This window comes from Pelodiscus sinensis, chromosome 9, assembly GCF_049634645.1.
Source record: "Pelodiscus sinensis isolate JC-2024 chromosome 9, ASM4963464v1, whole genome shotgun sequence".
NCBI lineage: Eukaryota > Metazoa > Chordata > Testudines > Trionychidae > Pelodiscus > Pelodiscus sinensis.
The window spans coordinates 34,483,041-34,504,652 of NC_134719.1; the positions used below are offsets into that span (position 1 = coordinate 34,483,041).

The 21,612-nt window shown below is 43.3% G+C and overlaps 1 protein-coding gene across 8 annotated transcripts in view; it reads right to left on the reverse strand.

Moving 5' to 3' along the window:
* Nucleotides 1-16,442: 16,442 nt before the first annotated feature.
* Nucleotides 16,443-21,612, reverse strand: part of EVI5 (ecotropic viral integration site 5) — a 138,675-nt gene continuing 133,505 nt past the window's right edge. For 7 of the 8 annotated variants that reach the window (XM_075936544.1, XM_075936541.1, XM_075936543.1 and 4 more), the window contains one exon: nt 16,443-17,720. In XM_075936544.1, the coding sequence (XP_075792659.1) occupies nt 17,409-17,720 (312 nt within the window). In that variant the 3' untranslated portion in view covers nt 16,443-17,408. The remainder of the gene's footprint in view (nt 17,721-21,612) is intronic. The other variant, XR_012905957.1, reaches the window with a different exon arrangement.

Sequence of the window (21,612 nt, forward strand, 5' to 3'; positions counted from 1 at the left end):
TGCCAAGGAGAGAAGGTTGGCCTGGAAAGAGTCAAGGCTACACAGACATTGGCTGCACTACACAGAGGGCCCTAGTGCTTTGAAGAAGGGATTCAGAAACAACTGGAGAACTGGGAAAGCTGCTGAAGATGGAGGAAGCCAGAAGGAGCTTCCACAGGCCCTGATCAAAAACCCAAGGTAGTAAATAGAAAGACTCCCATGGCCTTCCATGGCATCCGAATGCCCTGAGTCCCCACCTGCTGGGACCTGACCTTTCATCCCTCCTTCTCAAACCCAAAAGCGCTCTTCTGCATTGCCCTGCGCACCCACAACTGCGGTTAAACGGGTTCTTTTCTACACTCCTGGCTGATCTGTGTAGGTGACGAGGTTGTAGAGTGAGGCTGGTTTGATGATTGTGATGTACTTAGAGATCCTGGAACAAAAGCTCAACTACAACCTGTGCAAAGTGTGGTGATTAACAATCACCAAAGGCCTAAAGACCAAAATATCAGACACATGAAGATGCTCAACCTTTTCACCAATGCGGAGGTTGTAACATAAGGAAATTCAACCTTAGGGCTGACACATCGTCCTTAACACTTTCACTGGTGCTGAAAAGCCTCAGGACCCCATTTTCTCTAGTGCATCCATGCGCCGATAGGTTATCAGGGCTTCTTTTCTCTTGCTTGATGTGTCTCTTGCCCTTGTAGATAAAGTTACAATGAAGACCACACACACTGACAATTTTATAAGCAAGTATTGAAAGCAACCAAGAGGAAAAAACCAAACTAGGTCAAGCCAGTGTGATTTTTAGTAGTTATAAAACACAGGGCCAGGAGACCGTAATTCTGTGTGGGCTGTGGGACTCATCATGTCTGATTTTCACCCAGACACTTAGGCCCAGATTGTTGAGGGGACTTTGCAATGCTGAGTGCAGCAGTGTCTATGCCAAACTGACTTAGAAGACTAGGGCTTCATGTACACTTGGAGCTACTGGCGTGTTTTCCAGCTCCTACTGCCATCATGGAGATAAGCTCTCATCAATTTACTGTGCTAAAAACAGGAATGTAGCCACAGTAGCACAGTCAGTAAGTACGCAGTCAACCTAAGTACTTACTCCCAGCATGCAGGCTGGTAGGTAGTTAGCACAACTAGCCCTTGGCACCCGTGACATCCAGGGCTGGCCCTACCATGAGGCGAACTGAGGCAGCTGCCTCAGGTGCCAGACTGTTGTGGGGGCACCACTAGGACTCAGAGTGTAGAAAATTGTGTCTGCTATTGGTGCATATGTAGGTAGCAGAGCAGTAACATGAGAGGATTAGAACAAGAAGAAGGCAGTATTGAGACTTTTCAAAGTTTTGGCCCAAGCCAGGGAGCATGGGGGCGTCATTTGAGCTCCCTGCTTTAGATGCCAAAATGTTGTGGGCCGGCCTTGGTGTTATCAGAGTAATGCTACTATTTTCAGTGCACTAGCTCAATGAGAGCTAGTGCCAGCATGTCTTCTGGAGTCACGAATTATACTCCCAGCTTTAGCTGTGCACATACACTGGCTCCATCTCAGATATGATTTAGGCCCTTTGGAGCTTAAATCCATAAAAAGAGTCATAGTGGGTCAGATCAGAGGTCCACCTGAGCCTGTTGACTGTCAATGAGTGTTTGGCTCTTAAGGCACCCGAAGAATCTCTTTTGAGAATGAGAGTTAGGTCTGCTCAATGAGTTAGGCCTTTGCCCCAAGCACTGCACTGCCTACATACTTTCAAAAAGCTAAACCTTGACATCTGTCCCTTTGTTTTCCTAACCACAAAATAGTTCCCTTGACGCTGTGCCATACCCACCCTATGCCCACTGATGCCCCCGAGGAAGGTTGGAGCATCTGGCACAGGGCCATAAATACAGACCTGGGCTAGTCAGGTGCTCGGAGGTGGAAATGTGGCCATGTTTAGAAACCGAGCTTACAAGTCCACAGCATGGCCTGCGCTCTTGCCCAGTTTGAATCATCATTACTTTATAAACATGGAAGAGCTATTCTATCCTCTCCCACAACGTGCCAATGCTAGAATCGTTTTGAAAAGGATGGAGGGAAAGACTGCATTTACAATACCATCCAGGTAGGTCTGCATTATGGATTCAAACCCCTTCATTCATGACAAGCCAAGCACTTGCATTTTTCGATACATGCTGGGATTATCCCTGATTGGGTAGAAGGACATGCACACTAGGGGTGTGTCTAGACTACATGCCTCCTTCGACGGAGGCATGTAGATTAGCCAGATCGGAAGAGGGAAATGAAGCCGCGATTAAAATAATCGCGGCTTCATTTAAATTTAAATGGCTGCCCCGATCTGCCGATCAGCTGTTTGTCGGCAGATCGGGGCAGTCTGGACGCCTTTCACGAGGCTTACCTGTGCCGATGAAGAAAGGCTTCTTTGTTGGCGCATCGCGTCCAGACTGCCCCGATCTGCCGACAAACAGCTGATCGGCAGATCGGGGCAGCCATTTAAATTTAAATGAAGCCGCGATTATTTTAAATGAAGCCGTCGAAGGAGGCATGTAGTCTAGACACACCCCAGGGGTCAAATGAGTGACTGAAGGGAATTGATTTACCTAACAGTACAGAGGAATAGCCTTTGCTTAGTGGCTCCTGATCATGTCTTTCATTTTAAATCATGGTTGCATGATGCGATGCAGTGATAGCAATAAACTTCCCTGATGACATAAAAGGCCTTAGTTGTAAATAATTGTTAAACAGTCAATGCTTGTCGGGCAGACCAGCAGCCATTGCAACATCCAAACACCGGTTACAAAGGAACATTTCCATAACTGAAAAGTACCTGAACCAGTGCAAACATGTCAGAAACACTCTACCACTTGCATGTCCCCAGGCTTCCCATTTCTTTTTCATATATTCCATAAACTTTATAAGAAAGTGGGGATGGAAGTATCCACAAGAAAGGATATCAAGAAGGAAGGCTACCCAGTATTTGGCCTATTCAGCCACTCCTGGGCCCTAATTGCCTGGGCCACCCACACATGGACTTGGACATGCTGTTTCTGCACTGAGGGTACATTGTAGGAGCATCAGTCTGTAATAAAGCAGAGGCAGCAAGACCCAGTCATCTTGTAGCAATGAATGAAATGAGCCATCCAAACAGTCCCCCCCTCCATCCCAGCCCTCAGCACCACCTGGGCCTCTGGAAGCAATTAAAAAGGCCTGGAGCCCTAAACTCTTTTATACTGCTAGGCCTTGGAGCAACTATCCCATTTCCCACCCCCCGCGGTGGCAGCCCTGGCTACGTAGTGGGCCTCAGCCTTTCTTCATGCTTCTTGGCAGACCTTTCCTACAGTCTTAAGTCCATCTGCTTCTGCACCTGATCCCACTTGTCAGACCTCTCAAGAACTTTGACCATAAGCTCATCACAGAAATGCTTCTTCTTGGGAAGGTACGTTGGGCGGGGAGGTTGTGACGGCGGGTTGGGGGTCCCCCGTCTCCTGCACCCCGAAATGGCACAAACAGACTGCACCAGCCGGTGGAATAGAGGAAGTTTATTGCCTCTCCAGGATACAGCACAGCACAGATGTAGTCTGGTCACAGAGCTGGGCTAGGATGCCTCAGGCCCCCTTGACATGGGGGAGACCGGGCCCCTAAACTCCAGCCCCTTTCCCTAGGCTGTCTCCTCCATGCTCTCAGACAGCAACTAACTAACTCTCTGGGTGTCTGGCCATCCTGGTTTGCATAGTGACTCATCCTGTTTTGCTGGGTCCTGGTACCCACGGCAGCCAGTGGGGGTTACCCCAGAGCCAGCAGCATAGAAACCAGCCAGGTACCCCCACTACGTCACAGAGGTACAGCAGCCAGTATAGTTCAAGGGATCTGAAAAGGACAAGGCAAAGAGGGTTATTGTTTCATGAAGCTCAGTGGAGGAGCTCAAATTAGTTCTTGTGGAATTTTAAAATAATAAAATGATACATTTCAACATTAACCTGCAATATACTGTCAAAGGGCTACTTCATACCACAGAATCTCCAGGCACACAGCCTGGTCAATTGCAGCCAGAGAAGTGCAGAGACAGTGGCAAGTTTAAAATTATAACCCGTTTCTAATTTACCAGGACTGCATAACTATTGAGATTGCCAGACGGGTGGGTGGGAGGCCATTGGCTTACAAAAGGCTTTTTCTGTCATTTCACACCTTTCACATTTTGGAAGCCATAACTGTTCTTGTGGTACCCTATTGGCAAAGGGATATGTGGGGAAACCGACAGGCTATGTCTACATTGGCAAGATTTAGCGCAAAAGTGGCTGCTTTTGCACAAAATCTTGCTGCCTGTCTACACTGGCTGCGAGTATTTGCACAAGAACACTGACATTTTACAGTATGAAATCAGTGCTTCTTGCTCAAATAATCTGACGCTTCTGCTCGGGGATAAGTCCTCTTGCACAAGTGTTCTTGCGCAAGAGGCCAGTGTAGACAGGCAACATTAATTTCTTGCACAAGAAAGCCCGATGGCTAAAATGGCCGTCAGAGCTTTCTTGCGCAAGAGAGCGTCTACACTGGCACGGATGCTTTTACGCAAAAGCAAATCTTTTGCGCAAAGGCACATGCCAGTGTAGACGCTCTCTTACTCAAATACTCTAACGCAAAAACTCCTTGCGTTTAGAGTATTTGCGCTAAATCTTACCAGTCTAGACGTAGCCACAGTGTACACAGCCCAAGTATTCTGAGGTATAATGACTGACCAGCACATCTGTGAGTGGAATGAGCTAGTCAGCTACCAAGGCAGACCTGCCTGGAAAGAAGCCTTTCCCAGTAGTGTGATTACCTGTCTGGATTTCCTGCTTCATGAAAAGTTTGCAGCTATCAGCACCCGGGATGGAGTCAGAATCCAAGAGGCTGTATTAGCCTCTGCCCTATTATGGCTAGATGTGAACATGCAGAACTCCACTATCTGTCTACCACTGGCACATTTCTGGACAAAAATTGAAACCCCACTCCTACTTGGGACAATGATTTTGCCGCCCACGGACTGTCTGTAACTGAAGGGAACTAGATTTGGAAATAGAACACATTTTCCCAAACACTGTTCACTATTTCCAGGCAGTTCAATAGACTGCTGAGTGGCTACAAAATGACAAAATTAAAGCCACAGCCATGTTATATTATAAAGAAAACAGGAATCACCCTAGTAAAAAGATGCGCCTTCCCACTAGAATACTCTTTAAAGCTGTTCTAGACTGTTTACATTTCCTAGTCACCATTTTGAAGGCTTCATGATGAGGGGAGGGGTGCCTACACACTGAGATGCACCCACCTTTACTGGCTATCCCAAGGGTGGGCAATAATTTTTGATGGAAGGCCACTCCAAGATTTTGGAAAGTGGCCAAGGGCTGCACTTTTCCATGATATTAATGGAGGAGGTGTGGGGTCTGGGATAAAGGTTGGGAGCAGAAGGGAGCTTGTGGTAAGGGACTGGGGTGTAGAATGGTGTTTGGGGTCTCAGAAGGAGTTTGGATGAAGGAGATGGTTGTGACCTGGGGCAGCGGTCTGGGGTGCAGAGGTCTGGGTCGTGAACTAGGGCAGGAGGGGGCTTGACCTGGAGCAGGAGACTGGGGTATAGGATGGGGTGTAGGGGTTTGGATTTTAACCTAGGGCAGGAGGGGATCCTGACTTGAGGCAGGAGATTGGGGTGCAGGGTCCGGGAGGGTGTACAGCGATATGGGTTGTGACCTAGGGCAGGAGGGTGTTGTGATCTGGGACAGGGGACTGGAGAGCAGGGGTTTGGGTTGTTGACCTGGAGCAGGAGACTGGGGAACAGGGGTTTGGGTTGTAACCTGGGGCAGGGGATGGGGGTGCAGGATCTGGGAGGGTGCAGGAGGAGAGCAGAGGGTTTAGGTTATGTGGAGTAGGGGGCAGGAGTGGGGGAGGGGAGCAGAAGGTTGCGGGGAGGGAACAGCTGAAGTGCCAGAGGCAGGCTTTGGCCAGGAGACTTACTTGGATGACTTCCAACCAGCAGCCCAGCAAGTTTCTCAGGCAGGCTCCCCCCTGCCCCGCCCCCATTGCAGGGGTCATGTGGGTCTCTGAATAACTGCAAGCCTAAGGGGCAGGGGGAAAAGATGCTTTGCACGCTGCCTATTCTTCAAATAGGCAACTCCCATTTGCTGGAAACTGGCCAATGGGATTTTGCTGGGGGTGGGAGCAGCACACGAAGCCTCTTTCCCCTTCCCTGTGCTTGCAGCTGTCCAAAGACAAACAGGGCCCCACAGCCACTTTTCTGAGCAACATACAAGGAGCTGGGCAGGCTAGGAGCCTGCCTACGGCTTCCTGCTGCATCCACAGGCTGGATCCGATGGCTTGGCAGGCTGGATTTGGCCCATGGCCCCTCTTTTACCCAGCACTGGGCTGTACTCTGGTAGTTGGAGCTTGTAACTTTTAAGCCATATTCTTTAAATTGGAGCCAGAAACTTAGAGCTCAGGAGTGGTTTCTGTCTCTGCTGGGTTTGCAGCAGGCTGTTCCTGGGGGAATGCAGTCAAGGAGCACCTCTAAGCAAGGGCCCCGACTTTGTTACTGAGTCTGTTCCAAAGCCTGTTCTGAGACAGGTTTCAGCAATGTGTGGGCTACACAGGGAGCCTGCAGCTGGCTCCCATCATCTGTCGCCATTCTGGATCCAGAGTCCAATTTCTCAATTTAAAAAAAAATTGGAAACCAGTACTTTTACTTTAAATAATTGGAACTAGATTCCACCCTCTTACCTTTGTTGTCCTGAGACTACGGGAGAAGAAGGTGCCACCAACACAAACTAATGGCAGAAGCTGACCCTTGTTAATTAATGTCATTTGTTAGAGCGGTCTTCTTATTTTAACATGGTTTGACTAAAGCAGATGAACTGTTGAACATGTCTTTTGCCTGAAGTGCCAGGTTCCGTGTGTTGTCAAATATGCCCATGAACTGGATGCATGCGACAAAAAGAGCTAAGTCTTCTACAGCAGTATTTCTCAACCAGTGGTACGAGTACCCTTAGGGGTACTCGAGAGAAGTCTGGGAGGTACATCAACACAACTGAAATTTGGAGAAAATTGAATTTTTGTTTTAGTTTTACAGCACTTTATTTTTGTACTTTTTACACCCAAAAATTTCATCGCCCACCCGGCTATGATTAAGTTGTTTAAACAAATGTGTTGCAATGATAGAAAAAAAAATGTTGTGCATCTGAAAACTAGGTACTGGGGGTACTTATAATTTTTTTAAAGGGGTACTTTATAAAAAATGGTTGAGAAACACTGTTCTACAGGACACAAGGACAACTAAATGTAAAGACAGAAGCAACCCCGGTCTGAGTTTTGCATCACTTCTTCCAAGGTATATTTAGCAACATCTCTCACTTCCTCAGATTGTGGAGCAAGTGTAAGTTCCATCCAACACAATTCTCCAGCCCCTCACTTACCCTGTAGAGGCCCTGAGCCTGCCCAGTGCCAGCCAGCCACACCTTTTACAATCAGCTGGACGTAGGGTGCTCAGCCCCTCTCAGCCATTGCCGATCACAAAGAGTGATTTGCACAAGGATTTGCACTGCCAGGATTGGTCCATAATCTTAATACCAGATTGCCATATGCAGGGAAAAATCCTTTACACTGTTAATAGCTATGAGCTAACATGACATCCTGTGATTTGAAAAGAAGAGTTATATGGTGCATATTTCCTAGTGCCAGGCTTGTAAGGACTAAGCACATTTTTTCAATTTTTCCTTTTTACCCTAGAATTACTATTTTGCATATTTTATGGCTGCAGCTTGTATTCTTGCTACTGCCATTATAAGGATTGGAGAAACCAGTGATATCAGTTATGTTATGCAATAGTGTAACATATACTGATTCATAGCAAATGCCTTATTGCTTTTGTATTTCAAGTTAATTTGGCATTTAGTTGGATAATTAATTCCTGCAAAGTAGAAGGTGTACTTGTTGTAGATTAGGATTGTCTCTTATTTATCCCCAACCTATGAAAGACAGACTGTGGCCAACTTGTGTGAGAGTTAAGCAATATTTCATTGCTCTAAGAAGCTGTTTATAGAAATTTAATGCTACTCAGATCATCTATTACAAATCAGACTGTTGCTGTTTTTGTGCTTCTTATTCTGTAGCATATGGTCTTTGATACTATGGGCTATTGGATAAACATGTTTCATAACTATTATTTTATATCCTGAACCAGTTTATACACTCTTCTAAAGCATAGTGTCCATTATTTAGGATAAAGAATGTCATATTTGAAAAATGTATAACTTTGCTTTAGATCTATATGTGAACTAACTCAATCCAGAAATCCATGACAACCAACTATAGGTTGAACCTCCAAAATCTGGGATTCTCTGGTCCAGCAACATCTGTGGTCTGGCAGGACCATGGAGATTGCTGGATCAGAGAACTCCAGCATCTGGGAGCACGAACCATCTGGGAGTCTCATCCCCAGGGAGCCCAGGCCAGTAGGACCGACGAGCCCCATTCCCAGGGAGCCCAGGTTGGGTGGGACAGTAGAGGAACTCATAAGTCCCATCTCTAGGGAGCCCTGCTGGGCGGTGCAGTAGCGGGGCAGTCAGTGGCAAAAGCAAGGCAGCTGGCAAGCCCCATCCCCAGGCCTCCCAATCAGAGTGCAGCAGAAGCAGGGTAGCTGGCAAGCCCCATTCCCGGGGATCCCCAGTCTGGCAGGGGAGAAGCAGAGCCGTGGTGGCTGGGATGTTGCATTCCCAGGGAGCCCAAGTCCAAGCAGGGAGAGGAAGCATCCGGGGACCTGATGTGGTAGCAGGGGACCTCCCCTGATCTGGCAAATTCCCTCATTTGGGATAGGTCAGGCTCCTAGCATGCTGGGCAAGGGAGGTCCAACCTGTATATGGTTTTTAACAACCAGTCTCACTATCGAATTTGATAGATATGTAGCCGTGTTAGTCTGGTGTAGCTGAAACAAAAAACAGGACGATGTAGCACTTTAAAGACTAACAAGATGGTTTATTAGGTGATGAACTTTGGTGGGCCAGACCCACTTCCTATTTGATCTGAGGAAGTGGGTCTGGCCCACGAAAACTCATCACCTAATAAACTATCTTGTTAGTCTTTAAAGTGCTACATCGTCCTGTTTTTTGTTATAGAATTTGAATCCATGTTATGAAAGTCTTTGGAAAGCCTTTGGATAGCCTAAAAGTTCAGCAGGCAGAACACAAAAGGAGCAAAACAGGAGAGTTTCCCTTCCAATATGCCAGGTCTACGGAAGATTCAGAAATGACTCCCTTGTTAACTTTGCAACCAAGACTTTCAACTTAATGCAAGACTAAAATCTGTTTTATACATTATTAACTGAATCTCGTCTGCAAAATCTGGCTCAATGACTCTTCAAGGGGTAACTGACTTTTCAAATTATTTCATCAATACAAAATTCTATAACTTTGGAAGAGGAATCGTTTAGACATGCTCTATTTTAAAAATTTGGACCTGCTTTTCTTTGGGGGTTTTAGCTGAAAAACACAAATATTTTCAGGGCTTCAAATTTCAACCATCAATTTATCTTCAGCACACTTCAGACTTAGGGTCTGTTTTCTTAAACAGAAAAATAAATGCAATTCTTGAAAATCTGTTAAACAAATGCAGGCCTTAGCTTCACGCAAACTTAGAGCAGTTTCATTAAGAACCTATGTGCACAGATGTTACCCCATTTTAAATCATTTCAAGAACTGATTTAGTCAAACTGGTATTGACCTCTTGTGTCATGTTAACTCTGATTTATATCAGTTTACTTTGGGGATATCACTATAATTCCAATTTTAAGCAGTGAGGTATGGACACATAGTTGCACTGCTTTAACAGTTTAAGAGAACTGAGGGCAGAGGAAAGTATTCTGAGGAGTCTGCAACCATCGCACGCTCATTTTTGATTGAAGTTTCACATCCACAATTGGTCAATTCAGTCAGCAGTCTAGGAGTATTCTTAGATTCCTCTGCTGACACTGGATTCTCATGTCACAAAGGCCAGGAACAAGACTTTTTAACCATCTCTGGTTGGCTAGGAGACTCTAGATAGAAAAAGACCTGACCTCAGTCATTCCTGCCTTTTTCACCTCTTGGCTGGCCCACAGCAACATGAAATACTAAGATATAAAACTTTCAACACTCAGGAAACTCCTACAATACGAATGCTACTGCACATCTCCTCAGCCACCCAAGCTACAGTGAGCTCCCTGAACTGGCTTCCCACAGAACAGCCAATCAAGTTCAAAGCTTTGGACTTAATATCAAAGTGCTCCATGACTTGGGCTCTGGATACCTAAAAGACAGTATATAGTTCTGTGCCGAAGACCTGGCTAATAACATCACTTCTCTGGTGCGATGGTCTAAGGACCATCATAAATGTAACAAGTTGTCCTGTGGCACCTTAGAGAGTAACAAAATATATCGTGTCATGAACTTTTGTGAGTAAGACCCATTTCATGTTACCCACGAAAGCTCATGGTACTATATACTGTATATTTTTGTTAGTGTCTAGGGTGCCAGAGGACTACTCGTTGTTTTTAAAGTTACAGACTAAAACATCTACCCCCTGAGACTTTTTTCATCATAATTCTGATCATTTTCTGCTCCACGTGCAAGACACATTTCTTTGACCATGTCTTCGCCAATACAAATATGGAGCAACAGATACAAGAATCTGCCAAGCCCTATCGAAATAAGACCCTGCTAACACAAGTGTCTCCCTCTGGGGTAAGGATGAGAACCAAATGCATGATAGATGTGCAGTCATATTGCTTGTAGCCTCCCCTTTTACAGGGAGCTGTAGAGGACTGGCAACCCGAAATCATGGGTGCTACTGTCCAGGAAGGTATGGGATGAAGGTGAGTGAGGAAAGTGCTTCCAACAGCCAAGCATAAAATAAAGTTATTTCACCCACACTGGCAGGGAAATCAAGTAAGGCAAGAAGTGACAACGCTTCTTGCCCTCCTTGGGCTACATTCCATAAGAGCACAGGTTGGTGGGATGTACATTTCATGGCTCCAGTTCTAGTAAATCTGGCCTATCAGCTATAAAATGAATTTAAAAGGCTCTGGAGGAGTCTCAGGGGATAGCTCCATGCAGTAGAAAATCTGCAGCATTGTCTCAAAGCCCAGGTCAGCTGACTGTGGTTCACAGGGCTTGGCTTATGGGGCTAAAAACAGCCATATAGGTAACCAGGTTTAGCAGGAGCCTGGGCTCTGAGACCTTCCTATCCCCCACTCCTGGCACAGGGTTTTGGACCTCAGGCACCAGCTCAAGCAAGCCATTAACAGTGCTGTTTTTGACCCAGCAGCCCAAGTCTGCTGACCCAGATGTGGCCATGCCACAGGTCTTATACTGCAATGTAGATGTGCCCTCCAATATCACAGCAATGAACATAAGAATGGCCATACTGGATCAGACCAAAGGTCCATCTAGCTCAGTGTTTCTTAAATTGTGTTCTGCGGCACACCGGTGTGCTGCGAGGCAGTCGGAGGTGTGCCACAGAGAACAAGAGTTCAAAATGGCCACCCTTAAAGGGGCAGGCTACCTTCCCCCCTCCCTCCAATAACTTCCCCCCTTCTCCCGCCCCCCCCCCCTTTTTCTGCTCAACAAAAAAAATCCTTGGTGTTCCTCATAAAAAAAAAATATTGTTTTGTGTTCCTCAGTCTTAAAAAGTTTAAGAAACACTGATCTAGCCTGTCTTCTCACAGTGTTGCCAGGTGCTCAGGGAACGAACAGAACAGTATAAATGAGAGTGGTATAAAAAGCTCACGTTTAGCTATACCAGTGTGTGAATAAGACCATTACAGAACATGAACACAAACAACTATTTGTTGATGAAAACAGATAAGTGTCATTGCTCATTAAGAACCTAAAAAAAAAAAGTATTAAAAAGTTTCTAGCCTCACAGTTGGGAAGAAAACCTTAAAGAAGTGATTCATGTCTAAAGCAAGACTTTCAAACCTAAATCCTAGAAAAGGAATAAAAAAACATATGCTGGGTGATGATGTTAGTAAAAAATTGACAGTCATACATTTAAAAAGTGGAGTAGGACACAGATTTTGCTACAATATAGCCCGGAGATAATTCTGCTCTAAAGTGTTAGATCTTCCACAGGAGAAACCTTTAAATAGCACTAAGGTTTTTCTGCACAGTGCTCAAAACTTTAGGCTTCCAAAGTTTCCCAACTTTATGTGGAAAAACCATAGATCTGGAAGGGAATCTCGAGAGGTCATTTAGTCTAGTCCCTGCACTCGCAGCAGGACCAAACACCATCATTCTAGACCACCCCTCACAAATGTCTGTCTAACCTGCTCTTAAAATGCTCCAGTGATGGGGATTCCACAACTTTCTTAGGCAGGAACGGATTATGGCATTCTGAGCCCCTCAGCTATATTACATTTAAGAGGGCCCATACCATTAAAAATGAAATTTTCACAAAAAAGGCCATTGAATATACAAACATCAAAACTTAATATTCTCACAGGACAAGAGAGAATATATAATTTTTTACACCATGAATAAGGAAAATCATCTTATTTTTCATATGAAATGAAAAAACCCATTTGATTCATTGTTAGGGAAATACAAAATTTATTTATACTATAAATACAATAAATTTACTAATGTTTATTCTGATTTAATTTTTGCTATGAAACAATGAATTGTTGGGATTTTTCTTTTGCCAGAGGAACACAAATACAAATGTATTCTACTTAAGAACCACTTGAGCCACGTCCATAAGATGACCATCTGCAAACTCATTCACATGAAGCACAGATAGTGCATGGAGCAAAAAGGTGGTGTGTGCACTAAAATACTCAACTGTATGTATGTACAGATCAAAAGATAAAAGAACACACTAACGTTTAAGAAAATCAGGAGTGGAGGCACTATACAACTGAACGTGCTGGACCGTAAACAAAAGATGGTGGCTTTCCAGCTGTTACCAACCAAGGGGGACAATATACATCAATCCTAGGATGAGTTCCCAGATGAGTATGAGCTTGGGCGGAATTGCTTCACAATTAGGGATTTTAAGGGGTAACTGGTTAACCCGTTACCAGTAAGCATTGCCTTACCAGCATGCTTACCCAGGTAACCAGTTAACTGGTGCCCAGTCCAGCCAAAGCAGCCCCCCATCAGTGGTGTGGTGGGCCTTGCCTGCCTAGGCCACAGCAGCCTCTTGTCTATGGCTTAGTGTGGCGGGCCCTTCCCTAGCCCAGCTGTGCCAGGGTAACCCCCTGCCTGCAGGGCACTGGTTAATGGGTTAAACATATAATTTAACAGGTTAACGTTTTAAATGGGATTTTACATCCCTATTCATGACACTGCCATCTCTGACCCCCTCTCCTGCAATTTTATCAGCAGTGAGTGAGCTTATTAATTTAAATAATTGATGCCAACATGGTCAGAATTTTACCAGTTGCAGCTGGCCAACAAAATGCTGACTTATAATAGCAGACTTACTTGGGGAAATACTAATTACCAATGCAATTATCGTATTTTTTCTGAGCCCTGACCACCTGCCTGACAACAATGACCAATTAGTGAAGGGTAAGGTTAGGGTAAAGGTATTTGTGTAGCTAAATGGGTATATTTTTGTCACGGTTGAAAGAAAAGGTCTATAGTTTGAATCTTTTCCACATATTTCCTTTATTAATTATAATAATTCTTTAATTTGATTTTTTTTCTTTTTTAGAGGCCTTAAATTGTGGCTGTTATCTTATGCCTAAATCTGGCATTTTTGTCACTAGGCAATTTATTCTAGTGCTTAACCATCATTGACAGTTAGGTCAATTATCCCAATGGCCACCCAAAACTGCCATTGCTGCAGTTCAAGCCCATTGCTTTTTGTTCTATTCCCAGAGGTTAAGGTGAACAATTTTTCTTCCCTTCCTGCAACAACCTTTTATGTACTTGGAAATGGTTATCAGATCCTCTATCTTCTCTCTCCAGGCTAAACAAATCCCATTTTTCAATCTTCTCACAGATCAATTTTTCTAAACAAACCCATGTTAGTTGCTTTTTTCTGGATTTTCTCCAATTTGTCCATATTGTTCTTGAAACATGGTACCCAAAACTGGACACAGTATGTGGAGCAGAAAAGAATTACTGCCTGGCTACGTCTACATTGGCCCCTTTTCCGGAAGGGGCATGCTAATTTTTCAGATCGTAGTAGGGAAATCCGCGGGGGATTTAAATATCCCCCGCGGCATTTAAATAAAAATGTCCGCCGCTTTTTTCCGGCTTTTAGAAAAGCCGGAAAAGAGCGTCTACACTGGCCCTGATCCGGCCCAATCCTCCGGAAAAAAGCCCTTCAGAGTAGGAATAAGAGATCCTCCGGAAAAGGGCTTTTTTCTGGAGGATCGGGCCGGATCGGGGCCAGTGTAGACGCTCTTTTCCGGCTTTTCTAAAAGCCGGAAAAAAGCGGTGGACATTTTTATTTAAATGCCGCGGGGGATATTTAAATCCCCCGCGGATTTCCCTATTACAATCTGAAAAATTAGCATGCCCCTTCCGGAAAAGGGGCCAATGTAGACGTAGCCCCTGTGTTTTTCATAAAACGAGGGTTGCCAAGCCTCCAAGATTAGCCTAGAGTCTCCAGGAAATAAAGATTCTCCAGGAAATAAAGATTAAGTTTTAACTAAAGATTGCCATGCGATGTTGTGAATACATCCAACCAAAATTAGCAACTCTACTTACACCACTTCTAGAATGAAGTTTGCTTTTCTTTGCCAGTGTTATACTGTTGACTCATATTTAACATGTGATCCACTATGATGCCCCCTAACCTCTTTCCACAGTACTCTTTCCTAGCAGTCATTTCCCATTTTGTATTTGTTCCTTCCTAAATGTAGTACTTTTTATTTGTCCTTATTCAATTTATCCTATTTCCTTCTCCAGTTTATACAGATCTTTTGGAATTTTAATCCTATTTTCCAAAGCTCTTGCACCCCCTCCTGTCCCAGGTTGGTATCCTCCACAAACTTTGTAAGCGTATTCTCTATGCCATTATCTAAATCATTGCTGAAGATATTTAACAGAACAAGTCCAAGAACTGATCTCTGAGGGACCTTTCTTGATATGCCCCTCCAGACTGAATGTGAATCACTGAAAACTACTCTGGGAACAATTTTCCAACGAGTTATGCACCCTCCATATAGTAGCTCCTTCTAGGTTATAGGTCCCTAATTTGTTTATGAGATTATACGAGGCAATATCAGAAGCCTTTCTAACATCAAGATATACCACATCTACTGCTTCCCTCTATACACATGGCGCATTACCTTAAATAAACTATGTTAGGTTTGACATGGTTTGTTCTTGACAAATATACATTGACTATTACTTATCACCTTATTATATCCTATATGTCTGCAAAATGATTGCTTACTTACTTGCTTCATTACCTTTCTGGGTACTGAATTTAAGATGACTAGTCTCTAATTCCCCAGGTTGCCCTTCGTCACCTTTATAGCTTGGCATTATATAGGCATTTTTTCCCAGTCCTCAGAATCTCACCCATGTTCTATGCTTTTTCAAAGCTAAGAAATATCTCCTCATTCAGCTCTAGGAGTGTTCTATGACGTATTTCATCAGGCCCTGGTGAACTGCGGGCATTTAACTTGTATAAGGAATTTTTAACTTGTTCTTCCCGTTTTATCCTCTAATCCTACCTCATTTTCACTGGTGCCCCCTCCCCCGAAAAATGAGTTTAACCTGTCTTAAGTCCTCCTCTTGCTTCTAACACATTTGCAGAATGTTTTCTTTTTACATGTTATGTCTCTACTTAGTTTAAGTTCATTTTGTGACTTGACCTAATTTTGTCCCTACATACTTGTGCTACTCATTTATGTGCCCTTTGTAATCGGATACAATTTCCACTTTTTGTATGGATTTTTTAATTTCAGATAATTGAGGATTGCCTGGCTAAACAAAAGTAGTTTCTTGACACATTTCCAGAATGAGATTGCTCTAGTGCCCTTAACGTCTCTTTGAAAAACTGCCAAATCTCAGTTTTTCCCCTTAGATTGGCTTCCTAAGGGGTCTCACCTACCAACTCCCTGAGTTTAATAAAGTCTGCCTTGCTTTCTTGAAATCCATTTTCCTTATTATGTGGTTTTTCCTCCTACTATTCCTATCACTTCTTGATCACATTCACTGAAGTCATAGCTCCATTTTAAAGTAGGTGTGTCTTCATTAGAGGCCCAGACTAGTAGTTTTTTGGTTTTTAGATATCCTTGTAATGAAATTCTTCAAACTAACTACAGTTCCAATGAAGCATTTTTCAGTGCAGTAAAAACAGATCCCTATATTTGGTTATTTTAAAACCAGATAACAATACTTTCCATCTTTATCTGAACTACTCTCTGGATCTATACTGTGTAATCACCTACACAATCTCTAGGATACCGACAGTTATTTCTGAGCAGTAAATATTACCAATCTTGTTAAATCAAAAATTTATTAGTTATACATATATGGAGTTAAAAGTTCAGTCAATAGTAATTTGGAACAAGACATGAACCTGCTATAGTGTCAGTAGCTAAACAGAGATTAAATCTAAGATTAGTGTTTCGCCCTTATTTTGTATTTCACTACCAATATTTATATACAGAATTCATTTTCCTGTTAGAATGCCAAGTTTAGTTATTTTGCAACATTTATACTCATATAAAATGCATAATGTACATTTTCAGTTTGCTGCAGAGAGATAGAAACATGTACAAAATAAACTTCATAGTAAACATTCTTTGACCAGGTTTTAGCAACACATCCAAACTGGATACACAAAACTTAAAATTCAGAATGATTTTAAAAACATTTTGGACAGGTGTGACCATTAATTTGTATTTATAAGCGGAAGAAATAAAGGTGTGTGTTTGGAGCCTTTTAGGGGTCTCCATTGATTATTTTTAATTAAAACCAAACATATATCAAACAAAAAACAAATCAGACATGCATCGTGATCAACCTGTCTAATGTCCATTTTGATCACAAATGGGTAACAAGGTAAAAAGAACACATTTGTTCACTGAGCACAAAAATATTGCACAAGAGCAGTTTCTTTTGAAGAAAAAAAGATTTCCCAAGTTTATGAACTGCAAAATGGTTATTTTATATTTAAAGAAATTATATATTTGCATTTTCTAAAATAAGGAACATTCAGTAATACTGTTAGAACGGTCATCCATCAACTTCTGCCCAGTCTACTCTATGGTATGTCAGCGATGAAGATTTGGCAAAGGTAGAAGGCAAACAGTAAATTGTGTGTGTATACATACATATATACATATATTATATATAAAATGTATCAGACAAGCCACTATTCCAAGAGGTGGGCATCTTTAGTCATTTGACAACCTAACCCTTAAAAAAAAATCTAAAGTTTTAGATGCTAGTCACAGTGACGATCACACAGTAGTAGAATAGGAGTCCATTCTTTGCTGATTCTTTCGCTTTGGAATAATCTTGTCTGAATCCCCAGTATCCAGGCCACCTTCTTCAGTATCACTTTCACTGCTATCTACCACAGTTGGGTCCAAAGTCATCTGTCCAGTCCTAGGTAAATGAAAATGGATCCCACCCTCCTGTATGGAGTGATTTATAAAATCTTCATCAGAAGAATGAAATGACTCATCATCTCCTATCAAATGGTTGACAATGTGAATGCCATCAAAAGTGGGTTGGCCTGAGAAGCCTTTCTGTCCTTTTAGGCACCTGATCTGTAAAAAACAAGAGTTAACATTTAATCACAGGTGAAGAGTCAAGCAATACGAATAAAAACCAACATGTCTGGGAAATAAGTATCCTTGACATTCAATGACTTCTAAATGCAAGCAGGACCAAGACTGCCAAGAGTGACTAGAGTTTGAATGTCCAAGACGACACTCTAGAAAGAGGGCTGAGTACATGCTCTGCACTTTGGAAATAAGGCCCTTTTAAGGTGTACCAAAAAGTGAAGACTAATGCTACTAACATTTTTGGATTGTATATACAAATGCCTCTGGTTTTTGAGGATAAATCTGGTGTCTCTGGACATCCTCAATGAGAATATACAGTAAACTTCCGATAATCCGGCACTTTTGGGACCCAAGGGGTGCCAGATTATCAGATATGCTGGAGTATCAGGAGGTACTCTGGAAGGGGGGCTGTGAGGGGTCTGGGGGAGGGGAGGGGGTTGGCAAGGAACAGTGCAGCCTGGGGCAAACCCTCCACTGTTTTGTAGGGAGGCAGGGGAAGCCCCGCGCAGCTGCCAGCGACAGGCCAGCAGGGGCTGAAAGCAGCAGTGGTGACTTGGGGAAGCCGTGGGATAGAGCAGCTGGGGTGCTGCTGGGTTGGTCCGTCACCCCCCGCTTGGTGCTTGGCAGCAACCCAGCTGCTCTACTCCGCAGCTTCCCCAAGTCCGCCGCTCGTTAGTTTCAGCAGCGGCTGCAGCACGGAGCAGAGCAGCTGGGGTGCTGCTGGGTGCTGAGCACGATGGTAAGGGGCAGTGCTGCGGGACCAACCTGGCAGCACCCCAGCTGCTCTGCTCTGCGCCTCTTCCCCAAGTCCACCATGGGTCAGTTTCAGCAGCAGCAGCAGCTTTGGGGCAGCGGCACGGAGCAGCTCCAATTGTCTGGCTGGCCAGAGCACTTCCAGGTTCCAGTTGGTGTCGGACTATCGGGAGTGACAGATCACTGGATCCCGGACAACTGGAGTTTTACTGTACTACAAATGTGGAGTATTACTGGACAGTAACTACTTTTCTTTATTTCCTTTTATGTATCATCTCAGGAGAGGTATTTTGTGCAGGTCATTAAATTAGGAAACACAAAGAAGAAAGCTCTGTCAGGGGTGGCTGCCAATGTTTTGTGGAAGAGCAAGTAAACAGCATTCAAGAGCAATACAATTGAGTTTCTCCACCTTGAAAGATGAAGAACGTCTTTCCCTTCCATTCAACTTCCAATGAACATTGAGGTTTTAAATGGCATTCTTGCTCTGAAACTTACCTTTCCTCACATAGTATACCAGACTACTCTCCATTTAAAAGAGAAATATCTTACAAAACAAAACTGGTTGTAACACTGGTAAAACTTACTTAATATTTGCATTTCAAGTATATTCAACTGTTGTGATTAGCTTTTATGACCACTGTCTGAAGCTATTTTGAAGGAAGGAAAAAAGTGACTTGCTCAGCATAACTTAGAGAATCTAATCTTAGCTGTTGTAAAGTGTTTGGGAGGTTGGTTCTTAGAATTTTGCCAAGATCAGTTTAGTAAGTCAGTCAATATTTAGGGGTCAGTGACAACTGCAGAGATGGCTTCGTGCTCAAAAACCATGGATGCAGAAAGAGCATACCTGCTTTGTAGATATCTAGGGAACCTAAAAGGCTCCTAAACATGCCTCAAGTTTTGCTCTGTTAGACAAATAGTTACTTGCAACACAAAGGCCACGAGAATGGTGGGAGGGCAAAAATCTAAAAACAGAAGGCTTTGATTAGAAAGACTGAACTGTACAGAACATTGAACAAGCCCTACTTTAACACTGCAGAGATCTTGGGGTGTGTGGAATTCATCCTAGTGCAAAGATCCCACATTTTAGTGGGGAAGAGCAAACAGGGCACACTTGTTTGCAAACGGGATGGCGTTCTTCAGAGACACCACACAAAATGGCAAAGAGTGGGACTGGGAGCAGGCCTAGATCTTAAGATCCACAGTTACTTTAGTGGCCTGAACATAGAATGAAAACTGTGTAAAGAGGCTGCAGCTTTAACCTACAAAGTGTCCATAGTGTGTGGTGGAGAGAACGTATATGCTTTGGTTCCAGGCTTGTAGGTACATTTCACATCTTCTATTTCCCACTTCTTATCTGCAAAGAGTCCAACTGCTCAATAAAATTTACCCACATAAAGCCAAAACTTTGAGTGCATCTTATACTGTATTGCAGTTATACCTCATGTTGTGTCAAAAAGTGTAAAGAGATATGGCATAGACGAACATAGGCAGTATAATAAATTGGTAACTTTTTTCAAATACTTCTACCTAGTGAAAAACTGATTCATAAAGGCCTATTTGCATGTTAAGTGGCAATATTCCATAACATGGACAATCCCAAACATTTCCTGTATTTAACTACGCTGAATAGGACTAAGTAGCAGTATTTGCAAGCACTGGTGGTCACCCAGACACAAACTGTGGCTGGGCAAGCCAGTTGGTGGAAAATATAAAACTGGCCAAAATTTGTTCCATCCCAAATCTGGAACTCAAATCTGGATAAGCTGCCTCTCCTCAGGATCTTTCTAGCCTCTAATACTAACCAAACTCTGCATTGTGTATGAAACAGGCACTTTCAAACCTGGCAGATGGATTTCACCCTGAAAAGCTTAGTCTGCCATTCTGGATTCACTTTCAGCAATACAAACTTTGAGCTTCCAAAAGTCCCAAAGCCTCTTTAAACTTGTTAAAAATGTGAATATTGTGATGTGACCCCAAATGGCCTAATGTGAAATGTCACTGCACTAGTCTATTTCAAAATCTTCTAGATGGAATAAAACCCAGCAAGTTTTAATTGTGAAACAAAAAATATTTCAATATAATTTATTGGTTTTTAATTGAAGAAAGTAAGAAATCATCTGAATTGTACCATCAATTTCATTCTTGTCTAGAAGCGTGTGATTGTTAGAAAACTGAAATCCTGAAATCAGCTACTATTTAAGAGATAACCTTAAAGGTGTCTCTGTTCAAATGTCAAGGCTATGTATTTTACCATGCTAACAGAGTGCTTAGGTATTTACTACTCAGTAGGTGTACAAGCTATACGCCTATAGGTGTTTGTCATTGAGACATATGTTGCACAGCTCCTCCAGGCCTTTCCCACACCCAGTGAAGCTGCTATGGGCTGAGGGTTCACTCAGTAAGTGAAGGGATATTTAGCAGGACCTGCATGAGGTCTGTGGGGATCAGAGAGACTGGTACCAATTTAAAAACTTAAAATGTAAAGATACAGGTACTATCAGTTTGAGGATCTACAGACTCTTAAAGTTCTTTACAGGTATTGAACCGAGGCTCAGCATGTCTCACAAGAAAGCAATATTCTCTAGTTTATAATTTGGAAAAATGAAACAAATAGAAACTACGTGATTTGTCACGCTCACAAATCTGGGCAAGGAGCCAAGAATAAAAACTAGGTTTTCCAGTCCCATCTGTGACCATATGATCATTTCCTCTTGGAGGAAAGAGAGTGGGCCCTTCCAGGATAAGGGCTAGAGCAGTGTTTCTTAAACTTTTTAAGACCGAGGAACACCAAACAATTTTTTTTAATGGGGAACACCGAGGATTTTTTTTGGGGGGGGGGGAAGGAAGCTTGCCCCCTTTTAAGGGTGGCCTTTTGAACTCTGCTCTCTGAACCAAAATTAAGGAGACATTACCTACACGCCCTGACCTCTGTTTACTATGCCCCTGACTCTCAGGGTTAAGATGGACACATGATCAGAAGTAAAGTAACCCCCTCTTAGAACTTTTCCCACCATCCTCCTACTCATAGGGGATGAGTTTGGCCCCCACCGAACCCTCTCTCCTCTGGTGCTGGACTCCTCCCTGCAGATGTCTGCCCTTCTGCTTCAGCCCCAGAATCCTG